The 17,188-nt window shown below is 50.2% G+C and overlaps 1 protein-coding gene across 1 annotated transcript in view; it reads left to right on the top strand.

Moving 5' to 3' along the window:
- Positions 1–17,188, top strand: part of RASGRF1 (Ras protein specific guanine nucleotide releasing factor 1) — a 102,493-nt gene that overhangs the window by 32,917 nt on the left and 52,388 nt on the right. Inside the window, exons 4-6 of the mRNA XM_052659823.1 lie at positions 2,391–2,483; positions 5,007–5,260; positions 14,505–14,584. Of these exons, the coding sequence (XP_052515783.1) occupies positions 2,391–2,483; positions 5,007–5,260; positions 14,505–14,584 (427 nt within the window). The remainder of the gene's footprint in view (positions 1–2,390; positions 2,484–5,006; positions 5,261–14,504; positions 14,585–17,188) is intronic.

The raw sequence follows: 17,188 nt of genomic DNA, 5'->3' as shown, positions 1-17,188 counted from the left end.
CACACAACCCCCCATGCTAAAGAAAAAAAATGGTTCCACATGCAAAGCTCAAAAGTGGCAAAGAAAGCAGAAGGTGATAATAATCAGGTCAAATGTGGGGATTGACTGGGCATTCCTGCATCTCTCGTCTCTCTAAGAGCCTGCCTGTGCGTGTGTGTCTTCACATGTGTTCCTCAGCCCTTTAAAATACAGATCAAAGAACCAGCCTTTATTTCACTGTGCAGATGTTCCCAGAGAATCGAAAGAAAAGGTAGGGGGTGGGGGAGAAAGAAGAAAAGCCTGTGTCGGCGCTGAATATGTCTCAGTTAGATATTTTCAGCCGCTCTTCAAGCATAGGCTGGGGTAATTTTAGCAACCCGCGAGTGGAGAGCGGGTAACTGTTCCATTTTGCTTTCAGAGTGCTCAGTTCGCTCAATTGTGAGAGCCCATTCATTCTGCAGTTCAGCAAGTGGCCTTGAGGGGACAAAGCCACGTGCTCTGAAGAGGAGCGGAGGCTTTGTGGCGGTGTTTGTGGAGTCCCCTGGGCTGTGTGGGGCTCAGTGACTGTGGCGTTTTCCTGTGATTGAGGTTTTTGTCGCTGCTGTGGTTCTGACCCTTCTCTAATTGACTTATTTCTGTCACCAATGAATATCTGTCAGCCACCAACCTCACGTTAGGCACCCGGAACCCACGAATGAATGAAATGGTGTGGTCCTTCCCCCACAGATACCATAGTCATGATGGAATACACAGGCAGTATCAGCATTTTCGGGCTTCCCACGTGGCACTAGTGGTAAAGAATCCGCCTGCCACTGCAGGAGACCAAGAGACACGGGTTCAATCCCTGGGTCGGGAAGATTCCCTGGAGAAGGAAATGGCAACCCACTCCAGTATTCTTGCCTGGAGAATCCCATTGACAGAGGAGCTTGGCGGGCTACAATCCATAGAGTTGCAAAGAGTTGGATATGACTGAACTGACTTAGTATGCATGCATTTTCACGGGAATGTTCGAAGCCCTGGGAACCCTAGTGAGGGATCCCCAGCAGAAACTTGCGGACTCTGGGGTGGCGTGAAGGAGCCCCACCAGGGAGGCTGCACTGCTAGCCTGTCCACCTGAGGAGTGCCTGAGGCCCCCGGCCACAGTGTGGCTTAAGGCACCTCTTCTGGGCGACACCGTGTTGGCTTTATTCTTGCAGCTGGGCAGACCTGTCTGATCCCAAATCTGGCAAATATAGATTCTTAGATCAGCTCCAACGCTCGTTTAAAGGGCTGTTCCATTTTCTAGGCCAGCAGTTCCCAGGCTGTGTTCCAAAGAGAGCTCCAAGTCAGAGAAGTCCTTCAGGGTTGTCCCGGGAGGGGACAGGCAAGCCAGCAGTGCTTCCAACTGAAGTCCTGCTGGGGTTCCAGGACAGTTTTGTTTGAAAAAACAAAGGAACTACCCAAGTGTCCATTGATGGATGAATGGATTGCAAAATAGGGTTTATACATACAATGGATGTCTTCCCTGGTGGCTCAGCAGTAAAATATCCGCCTGTCAGTGCTTGAGAACAGTTGGATCCCTGGGTCAGAAAGATCCCCTGGAGAAGGAAATGGCAACCCACTCCAGTATTCTTGCCTAGAAAATCCCATGGATAGAGGAGCCTGGCAGACTGCGGTCCATGGAGTTGCAAAGAGTCAGACACTACTGAGCAACTAAACAATACAGTGGATATTACTCAGCCTTACAAAGGAAGGCAAGTCTGACACCTGGTCTGACATAGGGGAGCGTTATGCTGGTGAAATAAGGCAGACACAGGTAGACAAATACCGTCCAATTCCACTTAGGTAAGGCACCTAGAGACATCAGATTCACAGAAAGTAGAACAGTGGGTGCCAGGGGCTGGGGAGTTAGTGTTTAAATGGGGACAGAGTTGGGGAGGATGAGAAAGTTCTGGAGACAGATGGAGCAGATGGCTGCACAGCAGTGTGAATGAACTTGATGCTACTGAGCTGTGCACTTAAAACCGGTTAAAACAGTAAATTTTATGTTACATCTATTTTACCACGATAGAAATTCAAAGATAAAGGAACTGAAGGTTTAGGAAGTAAGGAAGATGATCACAGATTTGGACCAAAGCTCCCAGATTACAAAGGGATTGCCTGCAGCCCTGAGGGTGCCCCGCCCAGGGTCACTCAGAGTCAGATCCCGGCTGCCCTGGACCCTGGTGGACAGGCACCAGGTCCAGCGCTTACTCACAGATGTCTGGCTTGTAACCTCGGGCGGACAGGAGCTGCAGTACCTCTGGCCTCATGGAGTGCGTGGGAGGGCACCTGCCCACCACACTCCGCCTGGTGGTACCTGGAGGGGTGGGGCTTCCGCCTGCTGCCGCAGCCCCCCCACCCCCAGCAGCTGACCCATGTTTCTGTTGCAGATCGCATCTCTGCTCAAGGACAATGAGCGCATCCAGTCCACCCAAACCGTCACCCCCAACGACGAAGACAGTGACATCAAAAAAATCAAGAAGGTCTGTACCGTCCCTCAGGGCTGACGAAGCTGCCCCGGTCCTCTTTAGAGAGCCCCACCCCCGGCACAGCCCCGTGCCCACCTGCTGTCCCCCAGCTCCCAGTGTGGCCTTCCACTTGCACTCCAAAGGCAGAACCAATAGCCCTCACCTCCGACCGGCACCTCCTCAAGCCTTTTCTTCAGGCTGTCTCTGTGAGGTAGGGTCGTTCAGCCCATTTGATAGATAGGAAAACCCAGGCCCCAAAAGATGAAAGAGTGGATTGAGCCAGGGCAGGAGCCCAGGCTGTGAGACTCATAGCTGAGAGCTTTCCTCACGACCCTGGGCAGCCTCAGTGAGACCCCAGGCCACTCTTCCATCCTCCAAACCTTGCGTGCCTGCCCGTCCCGCCTCACCCCAGCCACTGTCCTGCAAACACTGCCTCTCCCAACTGTACCCTTCAGTCCCCAGCAGAGGTCAGCATGGGGAACCAACCTCTGTGACGCACCAGGGTTGGTCCAGCTGGTTTTACTCTGTTGGAGTCCAGGAGGGGTGGACATCTCAGGGGGTATCAGAATGCTGCCCAGTGGCAGGGATACTGACCAGCACCATGAGCCACCCTGTGCAGGGGAAGAACATGGTCTGTGTTTGCAGCTGGCCAGACTTGAAGCAGGGGAGCCTGACTCACCCTAAGAAAAACAAGCGAAACCAGAAAACCCTCCTTGTCAAGAGCATAAGAGGACCCCAGCAGCATACAGACCAGAAGCTGCAAACTGGCTTCCCACAGGCCAAGTTCAGCCTCCCAGCGTGTTTGGGGTTTTTAGCCCATACGGTGTTTTTCCCCCCTTTTTAATGTGTTGCCGGTGCTATAAACGCTAAACATTTCACATTAAAAAAAAAAAAAGTCTGTATTTCTGGTTACTCAGAAATAGAAAGAGCTAACATCCCTTACGCACTTTCCATGTGCCAGACACTATTCTAGGAGATGTATGCAGATTAATCTCTTCCGAACTGAGAGCCCTCTGGAGTTTGATTATTGTCTGCATTTCACAGATGAGGGTACAGAAGCCCATAAGGGCAAAGTGACTTGCTCAGGTCACACACCCAGGTATTAGCAAAGCGACATTTAAACCCCGGCCACTGAGCTCCAGAGCCCTCATCTTCGGTCACTGGGACAGACCATCTCTTGGAAAAGCAGGAGGTCTCGCAGCCCCAGGCCTGCCTCCTGCCCACAGTGTTTGCTGGCTCTAGGCCAGGTGCCTGCCCACCTATGATCCATAGGACCCCCTGGTACCCTATGGACATTGGGACTTGCCACCAGTGCCACCAGGGATCTGAACCAAGCCCTACCCACACAGGGATGCGTTGGCCTGCCTTCTCTTCCGTGGCCCCACTGGACTTCCCGCCCCATTTTGACAGCCATTCTGGTGGGAACATTTTGTTAAGTCCAGCTGAAATGCACTGTCCTCCTTTTATTGTCACCTTTCTGGGGCCTCTGAGCAAGCCCCTCCCACTTTATCCAGAGAGGCTTCCTATCTTCAGAGAGAGCTGTTGTGGCGAGGTCAAGCCGCTCCTCCCCACCTATGATCTACATCCAGGACTGCCCAGGGCAGACGGCCCTGGCCACAGGTCTGCACTCAGAAGGCCGCACTTGCTGTTCATGGCCAGTGCCCTTTTCAGCTGAGAGGATTTTGATGAACACCTCAACAGGCAGCCCCTGGATCCCCAGGATCCCCTCTCCGACCCAGCACCATGCAGCACCTTTGTTCCTGGGGCCCTGGGCCCTCCCCGTGCAACCCCTGAGCTTGCCCACAACTCGGCAGCAGGAATGGTGAGGAGCCTTGACTGGAAGCATACAGATCTTCACACAGTCCTCTGAGTCTGGGAATCAAGGCCCTTCCCAAGTTCTCGCCAAAACGAGGCCAAGCCAAGCAGCCCAACTCAAGTCACCATGTTCATTTCTCCCCGCAGAGGCAGAAGACAGCCTCTGGCGCCTGCTGATGAGGTCCAAGCATGAGATGAACTCATCTGCCATATTCAGTTCAATGTGATAATCGCCCTCTGTCCAGACAAGCTTAAACTGAAACTTCAGGGTTCTCAGGCCAGTCATTAGATGAGAAGTGTGAGCTCCACCTGGCACAGCGTGGCAGCTCTCTCTTCTCGAGGCCCCTCCCATGGTGGGGACTTGGAGCCACATTTTCCCTCCGTCTGGGGATGCTACCAGAGCAACCTGGGGGACCTGGTTTGAACACAGAGGTCTGGGGTGGGGCCTGGGGTCGGCATTTCTAACAGAATCTCAAGAGATGCTGAAGCTGCCTGTCTGGGGACCACACTTTGAGTCCGGCCATCATCTCCTTAGCTTCAGGGCACAGATGGAAAGTGGACATAGAGGGCCCCGAGGTCACGCCCAGCACCACGCAGGCAGGGGCACCAGGCCTACCTTTGCCTGAGCTCTTTCCCTAAGCGCAGGGGATGACAGAGCCTGGGTCCTGGAAGGACCCAGGCAGCGGAGGCTGATGGGCGGCTCTCCCCGGTCTCGGCGCCCAGGTGCAGAGCTTCCTGCGGGGCTGGCTATGCCGGCGCAAGTGGAAGACCATCATCCAGGACTACATCCGGTCGCCGCACGCAGACAGCATGCGCAAGAGGAACCAGGTGGTGTTCAGCATGCTGGAGGCCGAGGCCGAGTACGTGCAGCAGCTGCACATCCTGGTGAACAACTTCCTGCGCCCGCTGCGGATGGCCGCCAGCTCCAAGAAGCCCCCCATCACGCACGACGATGTCAGCAGCATCTTCCTGAACAGGTGAGCACCTGAACCTCAGTCCCTGCCCGCACCCATCCCCACCACCACCACCACCGCTGCCTCGGAGCACTTGGCCAAGGCAGGAGGGGGGAGCTTGGCTAGCAATGAACTTGACTGCAAGCTCTCCTCTAGTTCCCGCCAAGTGTGGAGGAGGAAACAGCCCAGAAAGGAAGGAGGCCGCCCGAGGTCTCCGGCCTAGAAGCCAGTGTTCTGACCCTTACCGGCAGGATACGGACAGAGGCGCACAGAGTAGATGTCTAAACTCAGGAGTTCAGCTGGGGCAATATCGGGAGACGTTTTTGATTGTCAGAACTTGGTGAGGGGGTTGTGGGAGGAGTTTGCAAGTAGCATCTAGTGGGTAGAGGTCAGAGATGATGCTCAACATCCTACAGTGCACAGAGCAGTTCCCCACTCCCCCGACCCCAGCAAAGAATTATTCCACCAGAAATAATCATGCCAATACCCTGGTGGTCCAGTGGTTAAGACGCCGAGCTCCCACTGCAGGGGGTGCAGGTTTGATCCCCGCTCAGGGAGCTAAGATCCTATGCGCCAGAAAAAAAATCAATCAATAAAAATAATCAAGCCAAGGTTAAGAAACCCTGGATTAAATGTTTCCTGTATTGAGAGATGGGTTCATTACCACTGGCACCACGTGGGACAGGAGTTGAATTAAATGTTTACAAGTTATAAATCAAGCTACAAAAAACCAAGCGTGTTCCATTCCTCTATCTTAATAGCATCGTCATAATGATCAAGAAACAGGTCTAAATTTTTAGAATTCTCAGGCTCATTAGAGTTCAGCTTTGTACCACGTTACCCACATACCATATAAAAGTGGTTCAGTTCAGTTCAGTCGCTCAGTCGTGTCCAACTCTTTGGGACCCCACGAATCGCAGCACGCTGGGCCTCCCTGTGCATCACCAACTCCCGGAGTTCACTCAGACTCACATCCATCGAGTCAGTGATGCCATCCAGCCATCTCATCCTCTGTCGTCCCCTTCTCCTCCTGCCCCCAGTCCCTCCCAGCATCAGTCTTTTCCAATGAGTCAACTCTTTGCATGAGGTGCCCAAAGTACTGGAGTTTCAGCTTTAGCATCATTCTTTCCAAAGAAATCCCAGGGCTGATCTTCAGAATGGACTGGTTGGATCTCCCTGCAGTCCAAGGGACTCTCAAGAGTCTTCTCCAACACCACAATTCAAAAGCATCAATTCTTCGGCGCTCAGCCTTCTTCACAGTCCAACTCTCACATCCATACATGACCACAGGAAAAACCATAGCCTTGACTAGACGGACCTTAGTCAGCAAAGTAATGTCTCTGCCTTTGAATATGCTATCTAGGTTGGTCATAACTTTTGGTCTTTTAATTTCATGGGTGGAATCACCATCTGCAGTGATTTTGGAGCCCCAAAAAATAAAGTCTGGCACTGTTTCCACTCTTTCCCCATCTATTTCCCATGAACTGATGGGACCAGATGCCATGATCTTCGTTTTCTGAATGTTGAGCTTTAGGCCAACTTTTTCACTCTCCTCTTTGACTTTCATCAAGAGGCTTTTTAGTTCCTCTTCACTTTCTGCCATAAGGGTGGTGTCATCTGCATATCTGAGGTTATTGATATTTCTCCCGGCAATTTTGATTCCAGCTTGTGTTTCTTCCAGTCCAGTGTTTCTCATGATGTACTCCGCATATAAGTTAAATAAGCAGGGTTACTTTCCCAAATGGTGACCTTGGGTGTTTGTGTGAGGTTGGTAGTGCCTCAAAAGGCTGAGCTGACAGTTGCCCTTCTGCTGTCCACCTCTTTTGAAAAGGGCAGTCTTAGGAAGTGGCTTAAAGGAGCTTTGTGGTAGCCAATAAAATGGCGTAAACTAGGTAAAAGCAACAAAGATAAAAACATCAAGAGTGCTATTTACAAACGATTCTCATCTAGGAATTAAAGTAAATTATACGTGCTCCGGGTTATTCGTTCGGCTGCACTTCCTTTAGCATAGTCGTCGTTCAGTCACTTCACTAGTTCCAGCTAGTGTTCTGCAGAGGTGTTTGGGACCCAGGGTCACCTCCCCTAGGCCCTGCTCTGCCCCTTTACCTGCCAGGGTGCTGTAGCAAGTTTAAGGACTTGTGTGTCACCCTGGAGGAGATGGGGAAGACAGTGGACGCGGGTCTGATTCTAAGAGGTTGAGCTGAGATGCTGAAAGTGGCTGGGAGAAGGACCAGGTTGACCTCATGGATGTGGAGGAGATGTCAGGGTACAGGGACACAGTGGAGGTGGGAGCAGAAGGAGGGGAGCGGCTTCTAGCCTCAGAAAACCTTGTAGAAACTGAATCACTGGGCCTTACAAAGTTGCTTTATTTTAATGTATTTGCTCGGCTGTGCTGGGTCTTAGCTGCAGTACGTGGGATCTTCCTCGTGACATTCAGGCCCTTAGCTGCAGCATGTGGGCTCTAGTTCCCCAACCAGGGATCGAACCTGGGCCCCTGAATTGCGAGCACAGAGTCTTAGCCGCTGGACCAGTTGGGAAGTCCTGAACATGACTGCCTTGTTATCGTTCACACCTCACTGCATGATCCTCTGTGTGCATGGGACAGTATAAGTGTCACTGTCTTAACCACTTTGCTTTGTGTGAGCAGAGACCAGTGTGATTGATTTTTTCATTAAAAAATAGCAGCACTTCACAGCTTCTGTGCATGACTGAATGTTCTGGACTGCCCTCACCACATTAAGCTTTGCAGGGCCGGCTTCATGCCAGGCTCTCTGAGCACTTGGCCCGAGTGATTTCCGATCCTGGGAGATGCCCCATCAGGCTGGCATCAGAGCTCAGAGAGGTGATGGATAGGACGTGCTCAGGGTTCCAGTGGGCTGTGACTTTAATTCAGTTCTGTTTTACATCAAGGCCTCTGCTTGCCCCTGCTGCCCTATTAAATGATGGGCTGGATCTTTGCTTACCCCCATCCTCCTTTTCCCCAACGCGTGCTCATCACAACCCAGGTCTTGGCACGCACCGCCCCCACCCACTTCTGCGCTATTGAGAACTTTCTGTTGCGTGTGAGCCCAGCCTCCCCTCTTGCTGGGTAAGTGCTGTGAATCTCTGGGGTCTCCCTGCCTTGGACCACAGCACAGAGGTCTGTGTGTGCCACAGGCCAAGGGCAGAGGCTGCCAGCCCACTCACTAGAAGGCGTTTCTACACGTGACTTCCCCCTGGGTTTGCTTTCAGGCCAAAATGAATTCAGTGATTCAGCCACACTAGAAACCTGATGCTACTTTGGTGATTTCATTTGCCGGAGCTCCTTAAAAGAAGTCCTTGAGAAGAAAGAGGCCTCTCTCCAGGCTGGCAGATTCCTGGAGGGTGCTACGGAACGGGGGAGGGGGTTAATTGTGTGCTTCTACAATAGCGGAGGGTGGAGGAGAGGGGAGGAGCAATCTTTGAAGTAAACACCTGCAGCAGGTTTTGTTTACCCAAGACAATGAGCGCAGAGACTTGGACTGTTTCCCTTTAATAAAAACATTGCCCGGCAACATGTGCTGGGAACCACAGGCATGGCCCCGTGATGAGAACATCCCGCCAGGGTGACAGATGGTTGGTACCTTGATGCCACTCTGATTGATCGGCGGTGGCTGGGAGTCCCGGGCTGAGAAGGATGGTGAGGCTCCATGGGGGAGTATGCTGCCATCCATTCGTCATGTCTGCTTGGGCTGGGGAGTGAGGAGGGATGGGTAGAGGGCAGGGCAAGAGTGAAGAGGCCTGGTTCTGCCCTCCTCCTCCAGCCCAGCCCTGTGGATCTGAGAACGGCTTGGGTGAGTCACACTCCTTTCTGGGCTCAAGAAGGGAACCAGGAAAAATGAGTGCTTCCCAAGTAGACAGGTCGCTTCCTCTCCCTCAAATTCTCCCCACCCTACTGTCCTCCTTGTTTTCCTTATAACAGCTCTCTCCTACTCTTCCTTCATGTTTTTCTTGGATGTCTCCGACCACCCCATGCCCCTTGTTCCCATTGGCTTCTCTTCCCTGGTTGTGTGTTTCCAGGGCCCTCTTTTGTAGAATTCATCACACTTAAATAATGATATCTTTTGTGTTAGATTCCCTGCTGCACTCTAAATAAGCTGTGGGGAGGGATACGGCCGTAGAATACAGTTGCCCTCGCTGTGCACTGCACAATTCAGGGACAGCATTCACATAAACTAGGTCTCAGCAGAGTTCTTCTGTCAAGGGCCAGATGGTAAATATTCTAGACCTTGCGGGTCAGATGGTCTCTGTCCGAAGCATGTGGACTTAGGCAATCCTAATGACCGGTTGAATGGGTGTGGCTATGTTACAGTAAACCTTTATTGATGGACGCTAAAATGGTAATTCAATAGAATTTTTACTTACCATAAAACACACTTTTGATTTTTTTCAACCATTTAAAATTATAAAAGGCCTTCTAAACATGCAGGCTGTACAAAAACAAAAAGTGGGCCAGCATTCTGGATGGCAAGATTCCATGTCATAAATATGTCATTTCACCCAAGACATGCTATAAAGTTAGTATAATTGCAATTGAAGTTCAGCCTCACAGAGTGATTTTAAAGTCCATCTGAAGGAATACATGTAAATTGATAATCATGTTCTGAAAAAGGAACAATGAAAGTAACATCTCCTACATTAATTAAAATATAGTATAGGCTTATAAATATATTAAAAGTAACAAAAACAGCTTGACACTATTGCCAGAACAGGCCAATAGACCATCAAAGTAAAATAGAAAGTTCAGAAACAGACTTACACATGTTTGAGAATTTAGTAACAATAAAGTCAGCTTTGAAAAGCAGGGGAAACAGCTGGAGTATTGGATAAATAAAATGGGGCAGTTGGCTAACCAAACTGAGAGAAAGATTACATTTATATCTTTTATTCCCACTCTACACCAAAGTAAACTGGAGTTAAGTATTTTTAAAATCATTCATTTATTTATTTTGGCTGCGCTAGGTGATGAGATGGCTGGATGGCACCACGGACTCGATGGACGCGAGTCTGAGTGAACTCCGGGAGATGGTGATGCACAGGGAGGCCTGGCGTGCTGCGATCCACGGGGTCGCAAAGAGTCGGACACGACTGAGCAACTGGACTGAACTGAACTGAGGTCTTCGTTGCTGCGTGGGCTTTCTCTAGTTGCAGCGAGCGGGGGCTGCTCTCTAGCTGTGGTGCTCAGGCTTCTCTTGTGGTGGCTTCTCTTGTTGAGGCTCCTGGGCTCTAGAGCACAGGCTCAGTAGTTGTGGCACATGGGCTTAGTTGCTCTGAAGCATGTGGAATCTTCCATACAAGGATCTAACCTGTGTCCCCTGCATGGCAGGTAGATTCTTAACCACTGGACCATGAAGGAAGTCCCCTAGTGAAGTGTTTATATGTAAAAAATAAAATACAGACGAGTGTGTATGCAGTCTAGGAGTGGGAAAAGACGTGCTCAAAGCAGAAAAAAAAAAAAAGATAGAAAATGGTATACCTCATGGCAAAGTAGAAAAACTTTCAGTTCAGTTCAGTTCAGTCGCTCAGTCCTGTCCGACTCTTTGCGACCCCATGAATCGCAGCATGCCAGGCCTCCCTGTCCGTCACCAACTCCCGGAGTTCACTCAGACTCACGTCCATCGAGTCAGTGATGCCATCCAGCCATCTCATCCTCTGTCGTCCCCTTCTCCTCCTGCCCCCAATCCCTCCCAGCATGAGAGTCTTTTCCAATGAGTCAACTCTGCATGAGGTGGCCAAAGTACTGGAGTTTCAGCTTTAGCATCATTTCTTCCAAAGAAATCCCAGGGTTGATCTCCTTCAGAATGGACTGGTTGGATCTCCTTGCAGTCCAAGGGACTCTCAAGAGGCTTCACCAACACCACAGTTCAAAAGCATCAATTCTTCAGCACTCTGCCTTCACAGTCTAACTCTCACATCCATACATGACCACTGGAAAAACCATAGCCTTGACTAGACGGACCTTAGTTGGCAAAGTAATGTCTCTGCTTTTTAATATGCTACGACTGCTACTGCTACTTAGCAGCAGTAGCAGGTTGGTCATAACTTTTCTTCCAAGGAGTAAGCGTCTTTTAATTTCATGGCTGAAAAACTTTAAAAGGCACTAAACACAAAATCAGTGGAAAACAGCTAAGAAAAAAAAAGTCTGCAATGTAGATGTTCGATTTTATACTTAACATGAAGAGTTAGTTTAAATTAATAAAACTGAAAATAGTAAATGGACAGGACTTGGCAGTTCTCAAAAGAAGATGTTCAAATGGCCAATACAAAGGAAAAATGGAGCCTTCGTCAACTGTATTCTTATAGCCCCAGTTTATCATATTCCTACTGTGCTACTCTACCAGTCCATGCCCTGTTAGAATCGAAGAGGGTGGGTTTCCTCCCTGGTGTTTCCTGCAGCCGTATAAGGGGGCTCCCTAGCAGTGGGGCCCTGAGTCTTGCTGTCAGTGCTTGGGGTCATTCATCACCGCCTGACTCCTCAGGAAGCCCTGATAGTCTTTCTACCTCCACCCTCCCCCACCTCAGGGCCCACGTTCACCCCTCTGTGCACTGCCATGCACCCCAGACCCGTATCATTTGAATTTTCCAAAGGATCTTCCCATGTGGATGCCTAAAACTCTTCAGATTGGCATGGTGCCTGTTTATCTGTTCAATAACTAGTCCAGGGGCCATGGACAGGCAGAGTTATCCTGGTCACAGGTGCATCTGTTGCAGACCCGCTGCCTGAAAACTGAAGATGACTTCAGCCATCAAATGGGGCCCCCAGTCCAGAAATCACTGTGTCACCACCCCTAGGGGCCTGTTCTCTTGGGACTTCAGGGAAATGACAGTTAATTCATGGTAACGACTGGACCACACTCAGGAATGAGAACTCGGAATGTTTCCACTACCTTGTTGTTCAGTAGCTCGGTTGTATCCCACTCTTTGCGACCCCCATGTACCACAGTAGGCCAGGCTTCCCTACCCTCTACTATCTCCAGGAACTTGCTCAAACTCATGTCCACTGAGTCAGTGATACCATCCAACCATCTCATCCTCTATCATTCTACTTTTGCCTTCAATCTTCCCCAGCATCAGGATCTTTTCCAGTGACACCTGTTAAAGGCCCCCTGGCCCCAGCCCTCCCTTCTGAACGTCCTGGGGGTGTGATCAGTACAGACTGCTCTGCAGAGCCCAGGCGCTGTGTTCTGTTCTCTTACCACCACCCCCCTTCTCTCAGTTCCCTCACCCCTTTTTCTCTTGCAGTCTTTCCATCTTTTCTTTCCCTCTTCAGACAGTGTGTTTTCCCTGCAGAGTGGGGGTGCTCAGGGCATTCCAAACCCATCTGGGGTCCAGGAACCCCATGCTGCTCATGCCTTCCGTGCACGTGAGGTCCAGGCCCTTCACTGGCCTCCTGTGCCTCGCAGCCCAGGGGCGACCCCCCAGCGCCTTCCATCCTTTGCTCTTGTCCTGAGAATGAGACCTCACGGCGGTGGGGGGTTGCCTTCAGGGCACAAACTGCTGAGAGAAGGGACAGCACCCAGTGACAGGACTCCAAGCTGGAAAACACCAGGGCCTCAGTGACCACCCAGGGCACTGGGAGAGCCTGGGGAGGGAGCAGAGAGTGTTGCCATGGAGGGGTGGTGATACGGCAGAGAAAGACAGAGAATGTTCCAGGGAGAGGGGAAGACAGGGCCCAGAGGCACAACTCCTGGGAGCTCACGCTTCCTCTCTGGGACTCATTTTCCCTTTGCATGAGTAGAGCGCACGTTAAAAAAAAAAAGAATTTTTTTTGGCTGCACCACAGGTGGGATCTAGTTCCCTGACCCAGGATTGAACCCCATGCCCCCTGCTTTGGAAGTGCGGAATCTTAACCACTGGACCACCAGGGACAAGTCCCCACACTTTGGCCTATTTGGTTCTTTTGCCTTGCCCTGTGATTCAAGGCAAGCCCAGACATGCTGGGGAGACCCCCAGGTCTTCAGGGTGTAGGAGCCAGGGTGATGAGATGAGCAGGAGCAAGGGAAGAACAGGAGGGGGGGGGGCCTGCAGGATGGAGCAGAAATTGGCCCATCTCTTGGGTTCTCTGTGTTCTCACAGATTGGCTGTTCTCTGGAACCAGCCAGTTGGGGAGCAGTGGGCAGAGAAGGGGGGTACGGGAGTGGGGCCGTGGCAAATGTGGCTGTCTGGGGAATGCTCTGAAGCCTAATGAGACTATGTGCACCCCCAGCATTCCAGGTGATGACAAGGCAGGCACTTTAGAGACTCTGGGTTTCTGTCCTTTCCTCTTTTATTTTATTTTATTTTTTTGCCCTTTTCTAATGTTTATTCAAAAAGGGGCTGGTGGAGAACTAGCATTTGCTGAGCATCACTCTGCTCCAGTAGATGCACAGTACTTTCAGAAGAACCACATTTCACCTCCGTGTTTTCCGTGGAAGGACCTGTGGTTCAGAGATGCTAGGCATCTTGCTTAGGGTCACACTGGTGGGAAGGGGCCTAAGGCAGCAGATCAAGCCTCCATCTGTGGGTCTCAAGCCCTAGCTCCTGTCATGTCCTCATAACATGAGGACTTTTCTTCTGAGTGGCTTTTCCTCTGAGTTCTTCAAAGCCCTAGCTTCCTCTAGGATCCCTCAGGGGCACCCTCAGCCAGCAGGGACTTGAGGGAGCTAGGGAAGCCAGCAGCCAGAGCACTACCCTTCTCAGCCAGCTTGACCGGCATTTGATTGCATGCTGAGAAGAGCCCTTCTGAATTGTACGCTCTGCCGTCACCATCCTGAAATACACTTTATTTGTTTTTTCAGCTGTGGTGGGTCTTCGTTGCTGTACACAGGCTTTCTCTAGTTGCGATGAGTGAGGGCTGCTCTTCACTGAGGGTCACGGGCTTCTCATTGCAGTGGCTTCTATTGTTGTGCAGCACGGGCTGTGTGGCACGAAGGCTTCAGTAGTTGCGGCTCACGGGCTCTAGAGCACAGGCTCAGCAGTCGTGGTGCTCCGTAGCATGTGGAATCTTCCCCGACCTGGTGTCCCTTGCATTGCAAGGCGAATTCTTAACCACTGGACCACCAGGGAACCCCCATCCTGAAATTTTTAACCATTTTGTTAACAAGGGGCTCGCTTATTTGTTTTGCATTATTCCCCACAAATTACATAGTCCATCCCACTGAACTGGTTTTCAGGTTAAGTCACCTGAGAAGATTTCCTTAACTTGTGGGAGGGGACGCTTGGAGGGACAGGATGTCCTGGCCTGAGCTTAACCCTGTGCTTTTTCTTGCAGCGAGACCATCATGTTTTTGCACCAGATCTTTTACCAAGGCCTGAAGGCCCGCATCTCCAGCTGGCCCACGCTGGTCTTGGGTGAGTAGCAGCCCTGGCAGGGGTCCTCTGTCCCTCCATCCCCACCCCACCTGGGAAGTCCATCTACAGTGGCCACCCTCCTCCAACCCCAGCTGGCAACACTTTTGTCCTTGCAGAATGTACCACAGGGGCCCTTTAAAAACTCCCAGAAACCCTCAGAGGGCTCAGAGGAGGAAAAACAAATTGGCAAAAGCTACATTTCTGGGAGGAAGTGATATATTTTTAGTTTATCTGTTTTTCCTTTTTAAAAATAAAATATATGTACCCGTTTGAGAAAGTTTGAGAATCCAGAAAAGAAGGAAATGGTTAAAAATATCAGCCATAGTTCTGCTTCCCAAAGATAACTACTGTAAACACTTGGGTTTGTTTCCTTCCAATTCTTTTTTCTATGCATAGATTTTGATGTTTTTTTTTTCCCATTTTACATAATTGCAAACATACTGAATATAGAATTTGAATCTTACTGTGGGTTTTTTTTTTCTACTTAACATTATTGCATAAGCACTTTCTCAAGCTGAAGAACGCTTTTTGATGACTGTGTAGTGCTCCAGGGCCCTGTGAATCTGCCACCATCTACTCAGACATCTCCCCCTTCTTGGCTCTTAAAGATGCTCTGCCTTTCTGCTGTTACTAGAAACAATCGTGTCTACGTGTGAGGTGGTCTCCATGTTAGAGAGCAGTTCCCTGAGATAGGTGTCCAGAGGCTGAATGGCTGAAACAAGGGCGGTGGACTCCCCACTCTGTACCCACCGTCATATTTCTCTCCAAGTCCTCACTCCTGAGAGTGATGTTTAGGAGTGCCTCTCGCATCTTGTTTCTCCCACCCTGGGTAGCATTTTCCTTCCACCTAATTCAACAGGAAAAGGTGAGTGTTGTGTCACTTCCGCTGTGGAGTCAAGGGAAAAGGCTCAGGAAGGTGAAGGGACCACTGAGAGAGGAGAGGCTTCCCTGCCCACAGGCCAGGAGACTTCCATGGGGAGTGAACACTATTTCTATTTTTCTCAGGTCAAATAGACCCATTTTCTCCAAGGTCGAAAGAAGAAGCAGGTGACGCAGTGGTAAAGAGCAGGCCTGCCAATGCAGGAGACACAAGAGCCGTGGTTTGATCCTTGGGTCAGGAAGATCCCCTGGAAGAGGAAATGGCAACCTGCTCCTATATTCTTGCCCGAAAAACTCCATGGACAGAGGAGCCTGGCAGGCTACAGCCCATAGGGTCACAAAGAGTTGGACACAACTTAACGACTAAGCAAACACACACACATACACTAGAAAGAAGAAAAAGGCTGTGCTTTCTGTCCTCGTAAGGATTGATGAGGTGATCCACTGGACAGGTGGATGCCTTGCATGAGAGCTCCCACTTAGAGTTTGTTACAAAGAAATTTTTTCCTTTTATTGAAGTATAGTTGACTTACAATATTGTCTTCATTTCAACTGTATAGCAAAGTGATTCAGTTATACCTATATATATGTTCTTTTTGTAATATTCTTTTCCATTATGGTTATTACGGGTTATTGAATATAGTTCCTCGTGCTATACACTGGATGTGTGCATGCTCAGACTCTTGGCAACCCCATGGACTATAGCCCTCCAGGCTCCTGTGTCCATGGGATTTTCCCAAGAAGAATACTGGAGTGGGTACCCATTTCCTCCTCCAGGGGATCTTCCCTACTCAAGGATCAAACCTGAGTCTCCTGTGTCTCCTGCCTTGGCAGGCAGCTTGTTTACCACTGAGCCACCAGGGAAGCCCTGTGCTATACAGTACGACCTTCTTGTTTATCCATTCTACACGTAAAAACTTACAAATCCTAAACCCAAGCTCACACTCCATCCATCCCCCATCCCCCTCCCCCTTGGCAACCACAAATCTGTTCGCTAAGTCTGTGAGTCTGTTTCTGTTTTGTATATAAGTTCGTGTCATATTTAGATTCCACATATAAGTGATATCATATGGAGTTTGTCTTTCTCTGTCTGACTTACTTCACTTAGTATAATCATCACTAGCTGCATGGTCTTTCTCTTTAATGGGGTTAGTAAGCTGATGTTTGGAGAAGGCAATGGCACCCCACTCCAGTACTCTTGCCTGGAAAATCCCATGGACGGAGGAGCCTGGTGGGCAGCAGTCCATGGGGTTGCTAGGAGTCGGACACAACTGAGCAAATTCACTTTCGCTTTTCACTTTCATGCACTGGAGAAGGAAATGGCAACCCACTTCAGTGTTCTTGCCTGGAGAATCCCAGGGACGGGGGAACCTGATGGGCTGCCGTCTCTGGGGTCGTATAGAGTCAGACACGACTGAAGCAACTTAGCAGCAGCAGCAGCAAGCTGATGTTTTAGAGCAATGGTCCCCAACCTTTTGGGTACCAGGGACTGATTTCATAGAAGACAGTTTTTCCACAGACCAGGACTGGGGGAATGATTTCAAGATGTTTTAAGCACAGTACATTTATTGTGCACTTTATTTCTAATCTAACACTGCTACTGATCTGATAGGAGGTGCTGACCCGGAGGTTGGGGGACCCCTGTTTTAAAGGTGCCATCCCATCCTATCAAGTGTTGAAGGGCAGGTTTGGGCTTTCGAGAGCTGGAAGGATGATGCTAGACAC

This window comes from Budorcas taxicolor, chromosome 21 (genome assembly GCF_023091745.1).
Source record: "Budorcas taxicolor isolate Tak-1 chromosome 21, Takin1.1, whole genome shotgun sequence".
Lineage (NCBI taxonomy): Eukaryota > Metazoa > Chordata > Mammalia > Artiodactyla > Bovidae > Budorcas > Budorcas taxicolor.
Note: the sequence above shows the minus strand (reverse complement) of the source record. Positions and strands in the feature narration are given on the sequence as shown.